At 37.3% G+C, this 13434-nt stretch overlaps 1 protein-coding gene across 1 annotated transcript in view; it reads left to right on the plus strand.

Annotated features, from left to right (window-relative positions):
- Positions 1-523: 523 nt before the first annotated feature.
- The window catches only part of GRXCR1 (glutaredoxin and cysteine rich domain containing 1), a 124561-nt gene continuing 111650 nt past the window's right edge, over positions 524-13434 (plus strand). The window contains exon 1 of the mRNA XM_039227047.1: positions 524-925. Within this exon, the coding sequence (XP_039082978.1) occupies positions 524-925 (402 nt within the window). The remainder of the gene's footprint in view (positions 926-13434) is intronic.

A 13434-nucleotide genomic window follows, 5' to 3' on the forward strand; every position in this document is an offset into this window, starting at 1 on the left:
CTGCCCTTTTGAAAGATCACCTGCTGACAGTGGAAGACAGAAGAAAGAAGCACTGGGGGAGGACTATGACACATCCCATCCTACACATTAGATTCCATACTTTATCTCTGGCCTCCGCTTTGGACAGTGAGTTATAGAGATAATCTTCTGCTAAAGATCCTTTCCAGCACTCATTTCCAACACTGAACTTTGGCTTCAAAGTTCAGGTCTTTCGTTTCCTTGCTCCATACTTATTTCTTCTTTCATTACATGCCACTTTCTTGCATTTGTCCTGTTAAAGAGTCCATCGTGGCTATTTAATATTTAAAGGCTGGGATCATTTGCAGGTTTTAGTTTAAAGGTAACCATAGCACATGCACATACATTCATTATTAATAGCAGAGATGCACTGTAAGTTCTTAGGAATCTTCTTTCGATGTTAGTTTCGTATGGGTGCTGCAGTTGCAAGAATGAAGCTCTGATATTCCTGTGTCCCAAGTGGACTAATGCAATAACATTGATCCAGAAATTATGTGAACTGTTTATGTGGCTGTACTTGATCATGCTAAAAAGGGACACAAAGACAGAAAATGACAGGCCACGAAAAGTCCGGTTTCGGATCGCGTCATCTCATAGCGGGCGAGTTCTGAAAGAAGTGTATGAAGATGGGCAGCCATCAGGCTCCCTGGATTCTGAATGTGCCAGCATCTGTGGGATAGATGGACTGAGTGAGTCTGATGGACAGCAAAATGGACACATAGGATCGGAAGTTGATGAGTATGAGAACGACCAGGATAAGTTGCTGGTATTAGCAAGGGCTGCCAGTGAGAAGAGTTTCGGTACAAGAAGAGTCCACATTTTAAGCAAAAATGGCACAGTCAGAGGCGTCAAATACAAAGTGAGTGCCGGCCAAGCTCTGTTCAACAATTTGACCAAAGTATTGCAGGTAAGTCAATGCACTTTGCTCCTCCTGGACTTTATTCCTAACTCACCAGGTCAACACTTCTCTGCCCTCCAGCTGAAAGCAAGCTTCTCTTATTCATGACTCCTACATACTTCATGAGTCACTCCCTCGTCTAAGATATTGTCTCGACAGCCATTGATTAAAAAGAGGGTCATTATGCTTAGCAAATTAGAGGGATTCTCAAAGTCAAATTTCTAAATGGTCTTTTCTTCCAGTGTGTAATGACTAAAACAATGTGTCTGTTTCTTTACCAAGATGATGGTGTTCAAAGCATCTGAGCACAACTTAGGAATTAATTTCTGGTTTAATACCTTCTAGATACCAGAATAGCATTTATCATCATTTGTATAGATTTTAAACCAGAGAAGACTGAGTGCTGCATTCAGTGGCGTTGGATTCAGTGAGGATGTTAGGAAGCTGTAAAGACAAACTTTACCTTGCCCCCACTGCTCTGGGGGTTATAGGTTTTATCTGAGGTGCATTTCTTCTTTCATTTGCCCATAGGAAGTCTAGAGTAGCAATTGAAAAAGTTATCCCTCTGTAAATGTAGAGATGAGATCCAGATTTTATAGGAAAAATGTTAGCCTTTAAAATGTGATAGACTCTGCACAGTAATGTAGGAATGCATTATTCAGGTCCCGAGGCCTTGGGCAATGATATAATGTTTAGACAAGTTTTTGAAATTGCCCAGAAGGATTGGTAAAATGATTTTCTGTTAAATACAGGGATCATTATTTCAGGAATAGAATTCATAATCACTATCATTAAGGTAGCATAGCAATATTTTTCATTATAATACCATTCTGTATTATTTTCAATATTTAAATAAAATCTCCTTGAGGAATTATCCAGTGCCTCTGCATTATATAAAGATGTAATAGTGGTAGGGAGAAAGGATTTTATCCAATAGTATTTGATTATTTTTCATTTCAAAGAAAGTATTTGGAAAGATCACATAACCAGGATTAAAATGAAAGAAATTAAAGGCTAAAAGCAGTTAAAATCAAAGGTTATTTTCATATGTAGAATTTCATATATAGATAGAATTTGCCCATGAATTAGAGATGAAGGTGGAGAATAAAAAATTAGAAACTGATGATTGTGTTTTACTGATTTGGAGAAGATATTGTACAGATTTCTAAAGATCATCTTAGTGGCCTCGGTGTTTCACCTAATGTAGAAATTATTATTGCTAAAGTATAGACCAGGACTCTAATAAGTTTAAAACTGTTTGTATTTATTGTGATTAATTTAGTTTTTGATTGACTCATGATTTGAATTGCTCTATGATCTGGAGGGTCATTTATACAGCTTCTGCACCAGTTATAGTACTTTGATTTGAATTTATTCAGATCTCCCCCCAACATTATTATTTTTGAGTAAATACTTTAAATCTTCAAATCCTACAAGAAAATCCTTTTTCTCCTTATAGCTTTATCCTGAGTTTATAAATTCACATATAAGAAATAGAAGAAATTCTATAATCAAATGTTAGTACTACATTAGTTTATAATAGTTGTATATTTTTCAATGCATAATTCTGTCACCCTTTTTCTTGTGGAAAACAAATCCAGTGAAACTGTCATTTTCTAATAACTTACCCACATTCCATTTACCCTTTGTTTCAAGAGGACAATAGTGGTTACTAGCAGTCCCTCAAAGACTGATATTTAACCATTTTTTTCTATCTGGTCCTTCTTTCTGTATAATGTGGGCAAAGTAATGGCATATTGCAGGTAGTCACAAATTTTGCCCATCATCATTACTTTCATTATCATCATCGCCATCATCATCATGGAATGTTCTCTGATCTCTCCAGAACAAAACATTAAGTTAAAGGAGCTCCTTTCTTGGATGGGGGCTGCTAGTTGTGCTATTTCAAGGGGCTCCATTCACATCATTGTCTGTGTAAATAACACCCCTCGGAGTTGTGCAATACAACCTATGCAGAATTATATAGAGAGCTGACTTGGATGCTTGCTGCTGGCTAAAGGATAAGTATGTCTTTAAGAGTGACAAATGTCTTAGACATGTGCCTTAGGGTGACTCAGTAGGTTTCCATAGGCATCCCACAATGCAGTAGCAGAGAAGCACAAGGGACTAAAAGCAGAAGTTACCATTCAGTTACTTCCCCACATGGTTATGGGATGAGATGTGTCTCTTCCCTGGATCTCTGTATATTTTCCACATCCCTTAGAAAGTAAGCAGCAAAACTAACTGGATGTATCTGTAATGTAGCAATTTTTCTCATGGAGGAAAAGGTGAGGAGTAGTATTTTGGATATTTGATTAAGGTTTCAATGCACAGTCTTATTGAAGCAAGGCGCTATAATTGAAGATAAAGGTTTCTCTTCCTGTTGTAAGTTGTAAAATCTTAAAGCATTCAGCTTGAAACTTGAGAGGAAACCTTAGTTATAAATAAAAACTTTCAAAGAACCTGTAAATAACTTGGCTTCCTCTCTGTTAGTTTCCGATTCTGTTATTCCTGTCTCATAAAATATTGGCATGAACCTTGCAAACATTTCAACTGTGCAGAGAATTGTCATTGATATTATTTGCCTCAAACATTTTTACTTCTTAGGAGCACTTATTTAGAAAGTTGTCTATAAAAGGGATATTAGAACAAATTCCCATTCATTTGTTAATTAGTTTATAGAACTCTGGGCAATTGAGGATGTGCAGTATTAATTCAGGTTTTTGAGGGTAGTCATGGACCATGAGGTAAAGAGAGGGCAAGTTACTTGGATGTGAAGATGGGCCTTGTAGAGGGTGGTTCACTGTTCATTTGTGAATTTCTCAAATTCTCCAACTGGTCTAGATTATGGCTTTTCAGATACAGGTGCTTGGCTTTTCCATTTTTCCCAGAAATAACAAGAATTTAATGCTCAAGTGAGGCTAGTTTGGAAATCTGAAAGCTGGAAATTTGAGAACCTAGTTATGGCCTGGAAATATGCATTTATTAGAAGCTGTTTAGTTGTTCATCCATACAATGAAATTTGAGCATCATGACCTAGTGTGTAAAATGGAAGTTCATCCAGTTTGCTAGAGTTAATTAAAATATTCCTTTAATATTTTTATACTATTTTTTAAAAAATTTTTATTTATTTATTTATTTATTTATTTATTTTTTAATTTTTTTTAAATTTATTTCTAGAGAGAGAGAGTGAGCAGGGGAGGGTCAGAGAGAGAGGGAGTCACAGAATCCGAAAACAGCTGAGCTGGCAGTCAGCACAGAGCCCGACGCGGGGCTCGAACCCACGAACCGCGAGATCATGACCTAAGCGAAAGTCGGACGCTTAACCGACTAAGCCACCCAGGCGCCCCAAAAAATTTTTAATAGTTTATTGTAAAGTTGGTTTCCATATAACACCCAGTGCTCATCCCCACAAGTGCCCTCCTCCATGCCCATCACTGCCTTCCCCTCCCCCCATTCCATCTGCTCTCAGTTTGTTCTCGGCATTCCTTTAATATTCTTTATGTCTTCAATATTTAAGGGTGAAAACAAAGAAGTTATGTATTCATCAGTTAGTTGTTCTTCTGATCATGTTAGATCATCAGGGAGGTCTTTCTTGAGGCAAAAATAAATACAGATATCCTGACAGACTTGTTTCCTATTGTATCCTAATTTATCGATCAGTTGGTTCAGAAATGGTTCCTGAAATTACCAGTACATTCTGATGTAGCTGTTGTGTTTTAGTTTTCTTTAAGAAATTCTGCTGTAAAGATAATTCTACCTAGATAAATGATTTTACTCTCCATTACTGGAAAATTTTAGAAGAAAATTATTTTGTATTTATTTTTTAAAATTAGTGACTCATGCAAGACAAATTGCAAAACTACTATGTAACTCATAGCTCTTGTCACTCAGTACATGATTAGATTTGAGATACACTTTGATCTTAGCAGCAACATATTTCCAAAGCTTCTTGGGGTGGGTCAGTGATGCAGATAATTAAGGTCATTAGTTTTTTCTAATTTGTTCCTATGGGATTAAATTTCAGACAGTAATTAAATATCGGTAATCTTGTCTTGACTCTATTTTCAAATTTGTATAATCTGTTGTATATTCAGTTACAATCTTTTTTCTGTAATTTCTATACTTTTAATTTCCTTTCTTAAAACAAATTTAAAGGGACCGTATTAGAGAAAAATAGATGCAGAGAAGGACAATAGTTATACCCCATATTATAATTTGCTGGCTCCTTTCTAAAAACTCAAACATATAACTTTCATCTTTTTTTTTAAAATATTTTTATTTATTTCTAGGAGAGAGAGAGAGAGACAGACAGCGTGAGCAGGGGAGGGTCAGAGAGAGAGGGCGATACAGACTCTGAAATAGGCTCCAGGCTCTGAGCTGGCAGTCAGCACAGAGCCCGACTCGGGGCTCGAACCCACGAACTGCGAGATCATGTCCTAAGCAAAAGTCAGACATTTAACCGACTAAGCCACCCAGGTGCCCCTAACTTTCATCTTTATATTTAAACACACATCTGTGATTAATGTGCTTATATTTATGAGCATTTTAACATTTCAAGATAAGTAAAATAAAAATAATTTTACATTTGCAGAAGAATTTATATTTTGCAAATGTTTTCAGATACATTATTTTACTTGATTGTTCCAAAGATTTTGTGAGGTAAGCAGGGATAGTGCCTGCTTGTAGTCCAGTGAAAACGAGGTCATACTCTTGATGACTCCTTGGTCCCAGTGGTTTATTTGGAACACTCAGGAAAACAATAACAGTAATACTAAATATTAAGTACTTGCTAAATGCACTGTTGTTATTATTTATGTGCATTGACATTTATTTCTCATAGCAACTTCATGAGGTAGTATCGTCATTAATTATTTGAGCATATTCTCTGTGTATGAAACATTGTTATAGGATTTAAAATCTCAATCAGAAAAATTATTATGTAATGTTCTATCAAAATAAGCATCCACTAATGGGAATATTGCCATTTTTAGCTATCAGGAATAGCAAAAGCTGTAGGATATTTTATGGAATTCCAAATGATGCAAGAAACTACGTTACAACCCAAATATGAGTTGGTATGAATGATATATTTTTTTATGTAAAATTAAACAATTGCAAACTGATACACCTGAAGTCCTGTTGTTACCAGACAGAGACCCAGTTCCAAACTGTGGTTTGGCTGTTTACCTCTCAAAAATCAATACTCAAGAGGCAGGTGATGGTGAGAAAGGAAAGGTTGCTTTATTCAGGAAGCCTCAACCTGGGAAGATGGTGGACTAATGTCTTAAAGACTGTCTTCCCAGTCCAGGTGAAAGTGGAGGGTTTTAAAGGGGAAGGTATGAGAAATGGTGGGGGCTACATGCAGGGGAAGCTGATGCTCTGTCAGTTAATTATATGTCAACACCACCCTCAACAGGCTTGCTGGCATCAATGGCAGCTGTTTTTAATGGGGTCAGGCCTTATTATCCAAGAAAGCCTGGTCCTTTATTCCTCAAGGCAAATGATCTGCAAAATTTCAAGGTAAGGTGGTTGGTTCTCCTACAAACCAGTGGACTTAGGTTAGCAGGTAAGGAACACATAAGTCTGAAGTAGGTTAACCCTTCAAACCAGTTGGAGTGCTGTTATGGCGACCACCTTCCACATACCAGTGCTTTGCTACTCTTAGCCACAGCATTTGACACTGATGCTGATTAGGATTTCAGTAAATGTTTTTCCTTTGAGTTAATGAATTAAATGAAATTCTCTTACAAAGTGATTATGTTCTTCTTTTCCATCTCTTTTGGGTTTGGAGATTTCTCTTATTGGATAGGAATAGATTTTGCATGGTGAAATGTTAGTAGTTTCCTCCATTCAGTTCTTTCTGTTGTGGGCTATCTTCTAGATTCAATCAATCATTTTCTAATTGCCATTTGCTACATATCTATTATGGAGCAGGCACTAAGTAGATAATGTGAGGAATAGGACCCAACTTTCGCCTTCATGGACTATTCAGTAGTGTACTGTGAATTGTTGTGTAAAGTGAGTCCTGGAAGAATTCAGACATAAAACTTGACTTTATTTTCCTTTTCCAGAGGATTTTCCCTCTCTGTTTTCTTATTGGCCTAACATAGCTTCTGCTACCCATTCTTCATTTCTCCCATGCATGTATTTTTCTCAATTTAGTCTTTTTCTTATTAGACCATCATTTTATTGCATCCCTTCCTTCAACTTCTCTTGCTTTCTTTCTAATTTAGTTCCATCTCAGGGCCCAAGAACTGAAGGGTAATCTTTATAATTAATGACTCTTATCTTGATCCTACAAGGCTCCAGTAGTCAGTAACAGTGACTCTGACCATGTGTCTTATCCAAATTCCATGAATCTGACTACAAATCTCTCTCGTTAATTCAATGAGTATCTAGTTGGAATATTTCTTATTCTCCCTTATTCATCAGAGCACTTGTATCATCAGGACATGGGATCACTGTGACATTTTAATTTGTGGAAAGTTGAAGCTTAAACCTAAATTCTGACTTTAGAACAACATGCTGAGTAAACCCACAGATTCCACAAGATGACTTGAAACTGCTTAATGAACTCTTACTGATAGAAAATGGTTACCACATAATTAGGAAATTAGCACCTGATGTTTCCAAACATTATAAGAGCAATATAATATCAGGACTAGACAAACATCTTTGGGTGGCCCTAATCATGCTTACAGAGTTTCTGATATTTTCTTTGAAACCCAGTGCCTTGAATTTTGTATAAAAGCAATATAAATATTTAATAGTCTATAAGTTGATGTATTATATAAATATGTCACTTCTGTCACTTCCTTAATCACTATTGCCTGGAAGGAATTTTAGAAATTATAGACATGCTAAAATGTCATACATAAAAATTTTTAAATGTTTATTTTTAAGAGAGAGAGAGGAGAGAGAGACGAGAGAGAGAGATGGAATGCGAGCAGGGGAGGGCAGAGAGAGAGAGAGACACAGAATTGGAAGCAAGCTCTAGACTCTGAGCTGTGAGCACAGAGCCTGATGCAGGGCTCAAACCCATGGACGAAGATATCATGACCTGAGGTGAAGTTGGACTCTCAGCCGACTGAGCCACCCAAGCATCTCCATACAGAAATTTTTATTAAGGGACTTTGGTTCATGTACACAAGGTATTCAAGTAATATTTAGGATATCTATGCTCAATTTTATTTTTGTAATAATTCATTATCTCACCTAATTTCTGACAAATTATCTATGCCTTAGAACATGTTGTTAGGAAGAAAGAAATAGGTGCACATTTTGTTCATGTAACTCCTTCAACGTTACTAGAACAAGTCATAGAAATATTTATTATTTTTTTGATTCCTAAACAACAAAATTGTGTTAGTTCACAACCTGTGGAGCTTCTTGGGTGAAGTCTGAAACGAGCTCCCATACATGGAGGGCAGGAATTGACCAAAGAAAGAGGCAGGCCACTCCAGATTGGTAGGTGGCAGGTTTAATAAGCAGGGGAACCTACAAATGAAACTTGTCTTGGGTAGCCATAAGATGAGTATATGTCCATACCCACTAGAATTTTAAAAGTCTACATAGAGGCTGTAACTGGCCTCAGCCACAAATGCTATTCAGATGACCTCATGACCTCAACAACACCTTACTCTCTCGAGGCTGCATCCTTGAAACAGCTTCAGCTGTGGGAATAGTGGCCAGGGCATACATTCCAAGGACAGGGGAGAAGGGGAGGAGCCTCTGATTGCCTGTCAATTGACATAATGTCCTCTTGATTAACTCCTTCAACAATTAGACCATGGAAGAGTTAAGTTACCCCCTTTTTTTTTTTTGCACCTTTTATATAACTAATGGTATAGAATTAAAGATCTTTATTGTATGAAAAGTCTGAAAGCTTGACTATTCCACAGAGTGGGTAGAGTAGTGAAAGCCAGGTTGTTGATATGCAAGAGATAGTTTTAGTTAGAAGACAAGGCCTGAGGGAATTGTTCTAACTAGTCAGTGGATATCAAACAGAGAGAAAGATTGCCAGTCTGGTAGAGATTGAATGAGGGTCATTTTAGGAAACAAGAAGAGTTGGATGTGACCTCAGGGGAAATTGGCAGGTCTAGAGATTGGAGAGTGAGCTTTATGGAATAGAGAGGGTCAGCATGGACAAGCTGTGGGATTGTCCTGCTCATCAGTGCTCCAGAACCAGCCCATACTGATAGAGCAGCTGTGCTTACCTGCATGTTACCTTTGATGTAGCGCCAGGTTCAGTGTCCTCTCATGACTGACTCATGAGCACCTTCTTTTGACAGCTGTCAGCACACTGCTTGGGAAACATCTGGCAGAGGTGATACCCTCTCATGCTTAAAGATTCTGCTGAGCTCCTTCCAAACCATTCCAAGTAAATACTGCCCTTTTCAATGACACGGGATTCATCATTTTCCCCAGAAATAAAGAACAAGGTCTTTGGCTTCCAGATTAATTATGTAGTTATGTTGAAGAAAAAAGTGTGTAGTATCCATATTTGAGGGGATTGAACAGTGGTAATTACTCACCTAGTATATTACTTTCCTATTGAAACAAATTGCCGTAAACTGAGTGGTTTATAATAACACAGATTTGTTACTTTATAGTTCTGGAGGTCAGAAGTCTGGAATGAGTCTATGGGACTAAAGTCAAGCTTTCCATAGGACTTTACTCTTTCTTGAAACTTTAGGGGAAAATCTGTTCCTTGCCTTTTCCAGCTCCTGGAGGCTGCCTGGGTCCTGGTTCTGCATCACTCTGACCTCTGCTTCCATTGTTACATATTTTTTTCTAACTTCTTATCTTTTCTCTCTTATAAAGACCTTTGTGATTATATTGGGCCCACCTGGATAATACAAGATAATCTTCCTATCTCAAGATCCTTAGTGCAATAATATCTGCAAAGCCTCTTTTGCCACATAAGGTAACATATTCATAGGTTGTGGGGATTAGGACATGGACATTTTGAGCCAGCCATTAATCTACCTGCCATACCTGGTAGGTACAGTAAACTCACTTTGTCTATGAGAAAACTAAGACTTTATGGTAGATTAAACTTTTCTCCAAATTGGACACACTTCTGTCATGACCATATGTGGATAAGAGTGGACTTCTACAGCCCTTGACATTAGTTTTGGCCATATGACTCCCTTTGGACAATGGGATGGTAATAGATGTGGCACAGGCCAAAGCTTGAAATGTGCTTGCATGGTTGAGTTTTCCCTCTCGTACTCTTTTTATCACCAAGAGGACATACTGCATGATGCTGGCTGGTCCTAGGAAAGTGAGAGACATGAAGAATAGATCTGGACCCAACCATCATTTTGAACCCAAATCCTTCATAGCTTAGCCCCAGTCTGCTGACTGCCAGCTAAATTAGACTCAAGAGTGAGCAATAAATATTTAATATTGCATTTAACTCTGGCGTGGTTAGTTAAGCAGCAGGAGAAAACAGGTATAAGTTCACAGATTTTGAGTTCCTTGTTCAAAGTCACATGATGGTGAGTGATATAACTACCAGAAGGTTTGACTCCAAAGCTCACTGTTTTATCCACTAAACAACTAGTGTCTAACCACTCTTGGATGCCTGAATTCTCTCTACAGTATCTCTGCCAAGGTCTTACCTAGTCTTTGCTGGGGATTTCTAGGAAGGGGGGATTTCCAGGGGGAAGAGATTCAGAGTCTTTGGCAAGACAAGGATTCAAGTCTCACTCTCCTGTGGGTATTGAACATACTGAAACTGATCATACCAGGATAGAGCAAAGGCCATCTGTCACCCACTTCCATGAATGTAATTTAAGACTAAAATAATATGTTTTTGGTGACCACATCATACTGTTGTGATGTTGGCTTGTTGACTCATTCAAACATCTTTTCTCAGTGGAAAGATTTGTGAGGTTAAGACTTTCATTCTCATAAAACATCTGCTTTTATTTAATGTAATAACTGTTGTTAGTTTTTTTATGTGTGTTTATATACAGGACTCTATTCAACAAAATTTAATATTTTTGTGTTAGTCCAAGATGTTAATCCTTTTGGACTCTGGTCTTGTAATTAGCTGTGCCTTAGCCTTTATAGACTTGATGGAACACAGTTTTGATTATGCCAAACTATCAGCATGGAATAACATTGAGTAAAAAGAATTGACTCTAAAGGAAATAAAGTATTGCTAATGAAGAGGCAAATGTATTTTTTTAAGTATTAGAAACCAATAAATTTAAACTAGTGGTCTTTTTAATACAGAAACAAATAATGTGTAAGTGGTGATACCATACACTGTATCAGCCTCAGAGGGTTTCATGAATTTCCTTTTATTAGGCTCTTTAACAATGATCTTTACACATTACTTGTATAGTGCCAGAAACTTTGTTCAGGAAGGGAGCAATTTGTCTCCTAGCAGTCATGGATCCTAATTCCTACAATCTCAGGGAAATAACTGTGATTCTGGGAAGCAGATAGCTTATAGTCATGGCACAAATTTTGTGCATTGAGTCAGTCAGATCAATACTCAGTATTAATGGGTTTCTAGAGTCATGGAATTTTATTCACAATGAAAACACAGCAGCCTGAAAGCTGAAAATTTGCCTCTCTGAGTACCTTGTGCTTTTAACTGTAGTTTTAGGACAACATATAGTTATGCACATTTATCAGTTAAAAGAAAGTATAGGAAATTTCTTACCAGGTTAATACCAATAAACCAACCAAACTTAACTGAGGTTACTAACTCTCTTTTTAACCATACAAAAAACTAAATTATGGAGCTTTGAGACACAGCATCACAGATTCTCTTAATTAATTACAACTATCAGGGCTCCTCTTCTAATTGTGGACTTTTTCTTTTCATATATATATTTTTCATTTTCTTCTTCTTCTTAGTTTTGCCTACTTTAGCATCTTCCATGGCCAGTTATTTCTGCCTCAGTTACAAGTTAGCTTTCTTAAAAAGTGTTTTTCATATTTCTAAGATTTCTAGAATTTCAAGAATTATACCCCCAAAGAAGTGACTTGGTGGTGAGAACGTATGAGGACTGAAGCAGACCCAAAGCCTGTGCTGGAAATTAGGTAGCTCCGCACTGAGCCTGCACAACAGTCACTTCCTCTCTCTTTTCCATCCTTTCTTTCTGTTGGAGGTAAATGTGAGGCACAACCAACCGCTGCTGGAAAGACGATTTGACTTGATTTTTCCATACTAGATTCAAAATGACTATTGGCTCCTATTTCTTAGAGTGGGCAAGAAGTTCTATACTAGTCATCACTGGGGATTCTTTCCCTAAGAATAATGATCTGCAAGATATTCAGGCTTGAAGGGATCAGAAAACCTAGGAATGGTCCTGGTCCGTGGATTCTGGTGCATACATCTGCATCTCTGCTTCTCCAGCCCCTGATGCCGCATTGATACTGCTCACAAGCCCTTTCACGTAAGTTCTCTCTCAGAATGCCCAACTTCTACTTTTTCCAATTTTTGGAACTACCTAACTTCATCTTGTGTATGTCCAGGCTCTTGAAAACATAGCTCTATTAATTATTCACAGGGGAAGGAAGAAAAACCAAATTTCTAAGAATCCCCACTTTTCTTTGTGAGCAAAAGAAGAGACAAGCCATAATTCTTTAGTAGCTTCTTAGATGATTTTTGTATTCTCTTTCCCTCTATGAAGGGGGCAAGGACACTATTCTCTGGAGGGAAGTGACCTGGTGTCAGATGCAGAGTCTGCTATTTCCTGGGTGGGTATTCTGGGGAAATTTACTTAACTTTTGTAAGTCCTTAGTTTCTCATTTCTGAAGTTGGGATAATGATCATGATTATTTCCTATGAACTATTGAATATAAACCATTTTGCACAATGCCTGGCATGTTATAAGTGCTCAATAAATATTGTTATTATTTTTATTATCCATCTTCTCAACAAACTATGAATTGTTAGGGAGGAAGACCTTCCTGTGATCTACAAGGGCCTTCTAGCTGGACTTAGAATCAAATTGACATAATACAGATTAACACAAGAAAATAAAATTTAATAGTGTATGTAAGGGAATCCACATAGACATGTAAATCCCAAGAAGAACAAGGCAACATGAAGCTTACATGAGCTAAGGGAGGGGTAGAGTCTGAAGATACAAAGGAAAGAAAGATCATTAGCAGTAAGGTAAAAGGAGATGTTTTGAAAAACAAAGGTTGCACAGATAAGTGTATTACACAGATAAGTGTATTAGGTAAAAGGGAGTCTCTGTTAATAACTCTTCCTGACACAGTCTGTCCTTTCCAATGTAAATTTAGGCAGTTGAGGACCATGAAGAGAGCTTTTCTACATCTACTGAGTTTTTATTACTTTTAATTCAAAATGATGTTCATGCCAAATTGGCCCATAGAGTCAATCATTGCTAAGTACTCTGCTAGGCAATGAGGGCACAAAGATGAATAAAACATGATTTCTGTCTTCAGAGGAACTAAGTTCTTATGAACAATACAAACTCATAGATACTATAGAATATGGTAAGTACTCAGAGCTTACTGGG

The sequence above is a fragment of the Hyaena hyaena genome, unplaced genomic scaffold (assembly GCF_003009895.1).
Source record: "Hyaena hyaena isolate Hyena2069 unplaced genomic scaffold, ASM300989v1 scaffold_24, whole genome shotgun sequence".
Classification (NCBI taxonomy): domain Eukaryota; kingdom Metazoa; phylum Chordata; class Mammalia; order Carnivora; family Hyaenidae; genus Hyaena; species Hyaena hyaena.